Raw genomic sequence first — 9,466 nt, 5'->3', positions numbered from 1 at the left:
GCTCCACACACCTGACTCACCTGACCTCGCTCACTGACTTCTTTTTGTTTCTGTAAAGAGGGGCATGAAAGGACGGTGATTTGATGACGTAGAAGAGGTGAAGGAAAATGTGGGAGGTCAGCCATCCAAACAGATGAGTTTGAAAAGAATGAAACAACAGATTTGACAAATGTGTTCAGTGTCATGGAGAGTGCTTTGAATGTGATAAGGTTGCTTTGCGAGAAAGCAAATAAATACATAGCATTTGGGGGAAAAAATTCTGTTTTTTTTTTTTTTTGGTACACCGTCATTGCCATATTGAGAAGTTACTTGTTGTATGAGTTGATGTATTGTGGAGGAGTGATTGCGTATGACATTTATGTCTCTGGGCTTCCATATAGTGAGATAAGGCTTATAAATATGTTTAGTATTTATTCTATGTTGTTGAAGGATCCCTATGGGTTAGTAGTTGGGTCACTAAACACAAGGTCATTAGTTCAAACCCACCGGCTACCCCATAGGAGAACGATAGGTTGTCTGCTTGCAAATTTACAGTCTTATAAAACTTCTATAAGGCTCGCTATGAGGCAGAATTCACTCAATGGCAGTGAGTTTTAGGTGTGTTATTGGGAAGGCGTAGTATCTGGGATTAGGTAATATTCTAATAGTTAAGGGAATTTTTTTTCATGCTTCATCCCACCATTCCTACTACCATTAGGACATATGGGTCTCACAAAATATTTATGAAAATCTGTAAAAAAATATTTGTTGGTATATTTTAATTTTTGTTTGTTTGAAATGAACTTGTATGTCACTAGACTCCATGTCCACTTCAGTTTTACTTTCCCTTCATATTCAGCCACTCAGACCAATATTTAGATTTGAGGGATAAGGAATCTGGAGGCTTCTGGAGTTTTCTTCTTTTTTAAAAAACATTTTATTAGGGACTCATACAACTCTTATCACAATCCATACATTAATTGTGTAAAGCACATCTGTACATTCTTTGCCCTATCATTTTCAAAGCATTTGCTTTCCACTTAAAGCCCTTTGCATCAGGTCCTCTTTTTTTCCCCCCTCCCTCCCCACTACCCCTCCCTCATGAACCCTTGATAATTTATAAATTATTTTGTCATATCTTGCCCTGTCTGACGTCTCCCTTCACCCACTTTTCTGTTGTCCGTCCCCCAGGGAGGAGGTTATATGTAAATCCTTGTAATTGGTTCCCTCTTTCCAACCCACTCACTTTTTGGGTATTTTTTAACGCAGCAATTTTAATTTTAATTTTCCCGTTAGATCCTCTATTTCTTTTTTGTCGTCCACCCCACCTCCTTTTCCTCTCCCTATTCCTGCCCCTGTCCGTCCTCGCAGTCATCAAAGTCTTGTCACATTGGTGCACAAACTACATTTCCTCGTGATTTTCCTTATAGCAGTGGTGATATTAAATATTCATCTTGGTAAGATTGATTGAGTTTGCTAAGCATAACTTTTTCCAGTTTTGTCCATGTCTTGTGGTGTTTAAGCGAGTTATTATTTTTAACTGACGTGTAAAATTTCATGGTATGAATGTATCAGAGCTTGTTTATCCATTTCTCTATAGTTGGGATTTTTGGTTTCCATTGCTTTTGCTATTGTGGAAATTGTTGCACTAAATACAGGCATACGCATATTTGTTTGTGTTATAGTCTTGATTTCTTTAGGGGATATACCAGTAGAGATATTGCTGGATCATAGGGCACTTGGATTGGCATTTGTTGAAGGGCGGGCTATACTGATTTCCATAATAGTTGTACAATTCTATATCCCCACTAGCAATTTGGAAGTGTTTCTATTTCTCCACATCTTCTCCAGAATGTTGTTGCTTCATTGAATTTTGTCAAAAGTATTGGTGTAAGATAATATCTAATTGTTGTTTTAATATGTATTTCTTTTTTCTCCTTTATTTTTAAACATTTTATTAGGGGCTCATACAACTCTTATACATATACATACATCAATTGTATAAAGCACATTTGTACATTCTTTGCCCTAATCATTTTCTTTTTTTTTCTGCTTTCTTTTTTTACATTTTATTAGGGACTCATACAACTCTTATCACAATCCATACATATACATACATCAATTGTATAAAGCACATCTGTACATTCCCTGCCCCAATCATTCTCAAAGCATTTGCTCTCCACTTATGTATTTCTTATTGCTAACAATCTTGAACATTTCTACATATGATTGTTGGCTGCCTGTATGTTATCTTTGGTAAATTTTCTATTTGTGTCTTATGCCCGTTTTTTGATTGGCGTGTTTGTAGTTTAAAAAACAAAATGTGGCAGTTTTCTATAGATTAGTCCTTAATCTGATGTATTACTGATTTCCTCCCTCCAATCTGTGGGTTCTCTATTGACTCTTGTGGTTTTTTGTTGTGTATAAGTGTCATAGTTTTAGTAGGTCGCTATGGATTGGAACTGACTTGATGGCATTGACCCACATTAACCCGACACTGCCACCAGAGCTCCTTACAAAATCTCACAAACAAAAAGTATTTCAGTAACGAGAAGGTTAATGCCTGTGTCCCCCACCATAATCCATGTCCCATTCAGTCCCCCAATGATAAAATCACTGGCACTCGAGAACAAGCCAGTGTGTCTAAGAGTCTTAGATTTGGGGTCCAACATGGGTCTTAAACTCTGGCTTCTAAACTTATACCAAGGGCTCAAGTAGAAAGCAAATGTTTTGAGAATGATGATGGCAACACAGGTACAACTGTGGTTGACACAATGGATGGATGGATGGATTGTGGTGTTTTACCAACCCCCAATAAAATGATTTAAAAAACCCCAAAACTCTGGCTCTGTAGTGAGCGAATGCACTGTGTAATCAGGGACAGCACCCTTGCCTCCCGCTTGTAAAAAGAGGGTGTTCAGTTTGGTCAGAGGTTGCGTGACCATATTTAGACTGCACAGTGCTTTAAAAAATAAAATAAAAAACCAGTGAAACGCATCAGTGTTTTAAAAGGAGAGGTCAAGAAAGGTGACATTTGAGCTCAGACCTGAATGAGGAGGAGACAAGCTAAGCCACGAGGGAAATTCAGGGAGGGGTCCTAGGCAGAGCTGTTGTGGGGAGGAGCGGATACAGTGTCCGCAGCCCACTTGACTTGGTAAATAACTGCTCAGTAAGCAGCTGCTTGTCATCATCATCATTGTGATAAATATTACATGTGCCACAGGTCGTTTGCCATATCAACCTTCAGCACGCATACTATTCAGTGTCATTTTAGCTATGTTCATCGTGCTGTTTAAAAAACTTTCTCATTTTGGGGGCGATGGAATCCACTCTGACTCAGGCAGACCCCATGTCAGAAGGGAACTAACTGCCCCCATAGGGTTTTCTGTCCTTTTTGCGTTTCAATCCCAGAGCATTTTCTTGACTTTAATCTTTTGTGAAAGTGGATCACTAGGTCTTTCACCTGTGTGGAGCAGCTGAGTTCAAGCTGACCCCCTTTCAGTTAACCACCAAGCACTCAATGACTGCCACCAGGGTGCCTTATTCAATCATTACTTTTATCCGTTTCCAAAATTTCTCTTCACCCTTAACAGAAACTCAGTGTCCCTTAAGCAATCAGTTCCCTTGCCTCCTTCTGTCCTGCCTGCCTCTGGCAACCACTAATTATTTTTCGTCTTTGAATATGAGGGGGCTCTAAAGTGTATGTAGAAAAATTTCATGATCTTTTCATTGATTTTTTTCCCTATGAACTTTTTGAAGCCCCACTGTATTTGCCTTGTACAAAATATTCCATATAAGTGGAATCATGCATGACAATGCAGAAATTAAGCTTCTGGGTTGATAGATGAACCTGATAACTAGCCTACAAAGGTTCAAAAATATATTACAGGTATTTGGTAGGTTGTTCAAAACCTTCCTGAGGTCCTGGGGGCAATTCGAGTACAAACCACTGAGAAGATTATTACCTTTTAAAGATTCATTGAGCAGTTACCAACATGCCTAGAAATGGTGTCCTTTTATAATGAGTCCCACTCACAGGTAAGGAATTTGAGGTTCAAGTCACTAGTAAATGGTAGTGCTGGTTTTAAATCTAGATTTGCCCCCCCCCCACCTCTGCCCCAAACCATACTTTTAAAACTCAGGGGTCTCCCTAAGCCAGAGAAGACCCCTCCAAGGCCCAGGTTTCGATTCATTGGGACACTTCCGTCCTAAAGTTAAATCAACCAAGAAACTCTCCCAAACGGGAAAGACTACCTCATCCCAGCAAGAAGCTCCACCCTGGACACATGCCCCAGCTCTGGGATCCACACACCCAAATCCACCCAAACAGAGCCTTCTGCACCTTAAAGATGCCCAGTATTGCTGGCATGGAGTCCCTACCCTTGGGGATAAATCTCTTCATTAAGAAGGAAACTTTCCCATTCCCGAACCCACTCACTGCCATCAAGTTGATAACATTTCATGGCGACCTTATGGGGCAGAGTAGAGCTGACCTATAGGGTTTCCCAAGTCGACATCTTTTAAGGAAGCCGAGGGCCACATTTCTCCCACTGAGTGGCTGGTGGGTTCGAACGCTGACCTTTTGGTTGGCAGCCTAGAGCTTAATCATGCGCCACCATTTCTGAAACCCATCTCCATCCCGAGTCCTCCCTCTCGATTCTCAGAAACCAACCCAAACAAACAAAGAGCCCACTGCAGAACAGCTGCCTAATTGGCAGGCGGCACAGTAGTTAAGAAGCAAAGGTCCGCGGTTGGAATCCTCCAGCCGCTCTGCTTTCCTAAAGATGACGCCTGTGGAAACCTAACTCAAAACTCACTGTCACGGAGTCCATTCTGACTCATAGCGACCCTACAGGGCAAGGCCGAACTGCCCCTGGAGTTTCCCCAGACCGGAGTACAAAGCTTCATCTTTCTCCCGCGGAGGGGCAAGGTGCTTTCGAAGGGTGGCAAGGAGTCGGAACCCATTCGAAGACAGTGGTTGGCTTCTCGGTTTTTCCCACTCGCGCCCCTTCAGCGGGATAGGTTCTTGCGACCCGCCCGGCTCCACCTTCCAGGCGTGTGGGCCTGACCGCGTGCGGTTCATTTCCCGGGCAACCGACGCCGTGAGCGGTGCATTGTGGTTTGCAACAAAATGCAGGCGAAAGATCCTGGGGGAACCATTGAGTCCAGAGACCAATGGGAGAGCCCAAGCGATAGCGTCAGGCCAATAGGGACGTAAGGCTGGGGGCGGGGCCTCCGGGAGCGGGGCGGGGCCTGGCCACTAGGCGGCGGCGGCTGGCGTGGGGCGGCTTAGATGCGCCACGGCTTCGGTAGCGACGGCTCTCGCTGTGTTTGAGCCGCTCTAACCCCCTCCCCCAGGACCGTCGCAGTCGGCTAGTCCGCGCTTCACGGTGAGAGTCGGGGGCTCCGGGTCTGGGCGGGGACCCTCGTAGCTGGGCCTCGGCTTTCCCCCGGCAGCCTTCTCCCGCCGAGTGGCTCGCGCGTCCTGAGAAGTGGGTTGGGGGGGGGCGGGGGGCGTCGTCCCGGGTGTGGCGCGGGTACTTCAGAGGTGCGCCCCCTCCCAAGTCCTCACCCCTGCCCGGGCCTCGCACCCCAGGTAACCATGTGCGACCGAAAGGCCGTGATCAAAAATGCCGACATGTCGGAGGAGATGCAACAGGACTCGGTGGAGTGCGCGACTCAGGCGCTGGAGAAATACAACATAGAGAAGGACATTGCGGCCCACATCAAGAAGGTGAGAGCGGGCCGCGGGGCCGGCCACCCCGAGTGCCCGGCTGGGCTCGGTGGCGTGGCGTGGAGGGGAGGGGGGCGCGGGCCGGCTCGCAGGTGCAGAGGTTTTCGGAAGGGACTTGCTGTAGCGCTCCTCGTGGGGAGACCCGACCCCCCAGCGCCCGAAGTTTTTAATGACCGGCGCTCCGCGGGGAAAAGTGCCACCTAGCAACGGTTTCTAGGATCCGGGAGCGGCGGTTCCCCCCTTCTGCAGGATGCCGGCGCCGAGGATCCATCTGGGTGTTGGAGGGGGGAGCTGCGTGGGCGCCTCCAGCCGGAGCCCGAGGGAGCGCCTGCCAGCCTGCCCGTGGGGAGGCAGCCGACAGTTGAGGGAAAGTGGGTGGCGGTGGGGGGGACTGCGGACTGGGGTGGGGGGGTAAATGGCAGTCTGTAGAAAGCTGGAAGGACTGCCAACTTCGCGTGCTGTGTTTGCTGGAAGGGGAAGGAAGCTGGCAGGCTAAGCCGTGGGAGGGTTCCAGGCGAGAACTGGAAAGATGAAAGACTTTAGAGGGAGCCTACATAAGTGCTTTTTCCGACAAACGCAGCGCCGCGCAGTTATCTAGCTTGTTGCACATCTCAAGGGGTCTTTGCCCTGCCTAACAGGTGAGAATAGCCAAGTTTTAGCGTAACTCGCCATAAAAACGTGTAGGAATTTTATAGAAAGAATTGCTCCCCCCCCATCTCTCTCTCTCTCCCCCTCCCCCCAGCTCCTCTGGGTAAGTGGAAATAGGGAAAAGTTGTTATTTTAGCTTGCTAGTGGTGGAATTGGTAAGGCCTTTAGGCTAGACGTAGAAAGGAAGGCCAATATGCTTTGATATATTTGATGTATGGATTGTTGTAAAAAGCACCAATGAAACGATTTTTTTTTAAAGGGGGGGTCATATAAATTTATAAATAAGGCGGACCACTTGGCTCTCAGATTCTGTTTAAAGCATTCTTCCAAGTGGCAGGGCTGAGGGTGTTGTTTCCTCCAGTTTCCAATTTAATGCTTAGCCCTTTGGTTTAGATGTTTATTGAGGCTTTGGAAAATCAGTGTTCACGAGATGGCAGAAATGGCATTAAAAATCTTGGTGATAGAAATGAATTCCAGCAGGGCACTTCGGGCCAAAGATTTAAATTTTCCTGGTGATTTACATTTTCAGGTACAATAGAATTATTTACAGATAAAAGTAGGATACACTCCAAATATTGCTATTATCAGTGAATGTTGTAGGGGTTATGAAGGTACAATTAACAGTTGGAACAAAGAGCCCTGTCTTTGAGGCTGCACTTTCAGCCATTTACTTCCCCAGCCCCCCCTTCCTATCTGAGCTCAGGCTGCAAGTATGTTTGCATTAATGCGCTATGTAGGCGACTTGGAGCTGTGGAACATTCTTTCATTCCAAGAATCTGCAGATGCTGATGCTCCTCCTCCAGCCCCGTACAGGCTCTGACTTCTCTAAGAGGCCAATGCTGGCCTCCAGTTGAGCACTAAAATTCTAGTGTGTTCTCATTATTCTTGTTTTCTGTTGTTTTGTTTCAGGAGTTTGACAAGAAGTACAATCCCACTTGGCACTGCATTGTGGGCAGAAACTTTGGTAGTTATGTGACACATGAAACTAAGCACTTCATTTACTTCTACCTGGGCCAAGTGGCCATCCTTCTGTTCAAATCTGGTTAAAGCATGGATTGTGCCCACACACCCAGTGATCCATCCAAAACCAAGGACTGCCGCCTAAATTCCAAATACCAGAGACTGGACTCTTCAGCCTTGCTAAGGGAACACCTCCACCTTTGAACCTTTTTGTGTTGTTTGGTACAGGACCTCCTCTGTACTCCTTTGTGGTTATAAAGCAATTAGCAAAACGGCTTACATTTGTATTTATTTTCTATTCCATACTTTGCCCTGCCTCATGTTTTTTTTCTTTCCTCACAATTCATGCTTTTCAAAAAAAAAATAAATCTGTTGGAGATGTGTGCATTAATGACAATTTGTTCACTCTAGGGTTGAAGGTGGTCTGTGGCTTTTAGGAGGTGACATGGTTATTGGGGTTAGCCTATTTAGTACTTGGGTCTCCTGTGCAGAATGTCGAGAAGTATAACAAAAACCTTTTTATTTTTAAATTTTATTCCAAATTTGGTAAATATTAAAAGTGCTATTTTTGTTAGATGCTGATGTAGAATGTTCTGATATTTATGTCTTAGGTGACGGCTGTGTGATAGTACTTTTGTCGAGGTGCTTGCTTTAGTAAATTCTCTGCTTTAAACTAAAGGATCCCTGGTAATGCTGTTGTGCACGTGTTGGGTTGTTAACTGTAAAGTCTGTGGGAGCAAGATGAACTGTCTCCTGATAAGATTTATATACTGAGACTGAAGGGAGCAAGTCTACTCTTCCGTTAGGGCTGCTATGAATTGGAATGAGCTCCACTGTGGTGCTGTTGGATTGGTTTGGTGCTTTAATTAGCTGTAGCCAGAAGCTAATTAAATGTAAACTAAAGGGTTTGGGGGCTAATTTTGCTAACTATTCAGAGCAGTTTCCTCATCAATTAAGCTTATTTTTTGCAAATGACAAAAGTTGGAAATAGCTGGGAGTTGGCACTCTGGGAGACTGGAAAGGACCATTTGGCCTTTTGAGTAGCCTCCATTCTCGGTTCAGCTGTGCTTGCTAGGGCCTATAGAAGCAATGGGACTCGAGCCGCCAGGCTACCCTCTACCCACAAAGGAATCATGCACGTGAGCTGATTGATGGCTCTATTTTGGGAGAAACAGGTTGGCAACAACTTCAGGTTTACAGGTGCTAGTGAGGTGTGCCACCTTGGGACGTCGCAGTACTTGATCATTTTGACAGTTTAAATGGGGGAGGGCTTTTGCTTGCAGGAAAACGAGCTACTTGGGATGGGAGTTGGCTAAGTTCATATTTAATGTAAACTGGCTCAGCTTTCTTGCCTGTAGTGATGTGGCCATGTTTTCCTTGGAAGCCCAATAGGTATTGGGCCTCCTAAGCTGTGTAACTTCATTAACAGTTGACCCAACTCCAAACTGACTTGTCCCCAGCACAGAGCCAAGAGCTTCACTGGTTAGGTTCAGGCAGGCCATCATTTGGTTCCAAATCTCATATGGCCTATGCACATTTGCTACCAGGAAACGGCAGTCTTGAATTATTTCATTTTTTGATTCAGCTGTGAAAAAACCATGTTGCCATGGAGACAGGACTGGGCTAATGGTTTATAAAGTTCCTTCCTGTTCATTTTAAAGGCCAATAGGCTCCAGCTGGCTGAAGACTTCGGCTGAGTTTAATTTTGTCAAATACTTTGTACTTTTTCTTCAAAGTAGGTTTTTTTTCAAGGTAGGTTTTATAGACTGCTGTATCTTGAAGCATTTTCATGAGCAGCAGGGCTAGATTTTAATGACAAAAGAAAACTATTCTGCTATGCCAGGAAACACTACCTGAAGTATTTTCAAATTGCTGTCAAATCATCGAACCCATCTGGGCAAGGCCTTTCAAAAATGTCAAATTCCATCTGTACTCAACAGGTCTATGGCTTCGTTTGAACATTCAACAGTGGACTGTTAAGACATGCATTTAGCCAGGTAACAAGGTGCTGCTAGATAAAGTTATCTAACTTTCTGCTGTCATGAAACTTGGATGAATTCTGACAAAATTCCCTATGCAATCTGGAAAGCAAGAGTCTGCTGGTACATGGGTTCTTTCAGCGAGAATTTAGTGAGTTGCTGCCCT

The 9,466-nt window shown here is 44.9% G+C and overlaps 1 protein-coding gene across 1 annotated transcript; it reads left to right on the top strand.

The window, feature by feature from the left end:
* The first annotated feature begins 5,230 nt into the window (after nt 1–5,230).
* On the top strand, nt 5,231–7,712 carry DYNLL1 (dynein light chain LC8-type 1). The gene is made up of 3 exons (XM_075533655.1): nt 5,231–5,369; nt 5,576–5,713; nt 7,271–7,712. The coding sequence occupies exons 2-3, from the start codon at nt 5,582–5,584 to the stop codon at nt 7,406–7,408; spliced, it is 270 nt and encodes an 89-aa protein (XP_075389770.1). The 5' UTR covers nt 5,231–5,369; nt 5,576–5,581; the 3' UTR covers nt 7,409–7,712.
* The last annotated feature ends 1,754 nt before the right edge of the window (nt 7,713–9,466 follow it).

The sequence above is a fragment of the Tenrec ecaudatus genome, chromosome 16 (genome assembly GCF_050624435.1).
Source record: "Tenrec ecaudatus isolate mTenEca1 chromosome 16, mTenEca1.hap1, whole genome shotgun sequence".
NCBI lineage: Eukaryota > Metazoa > Chordata > Mammalia > Afrosoricida > Tenrecidae > Tenrec > Tenrec ecaudatus.
This window is presented reverse-complemented; position numbering and strand designations above follow the sequence as displayed.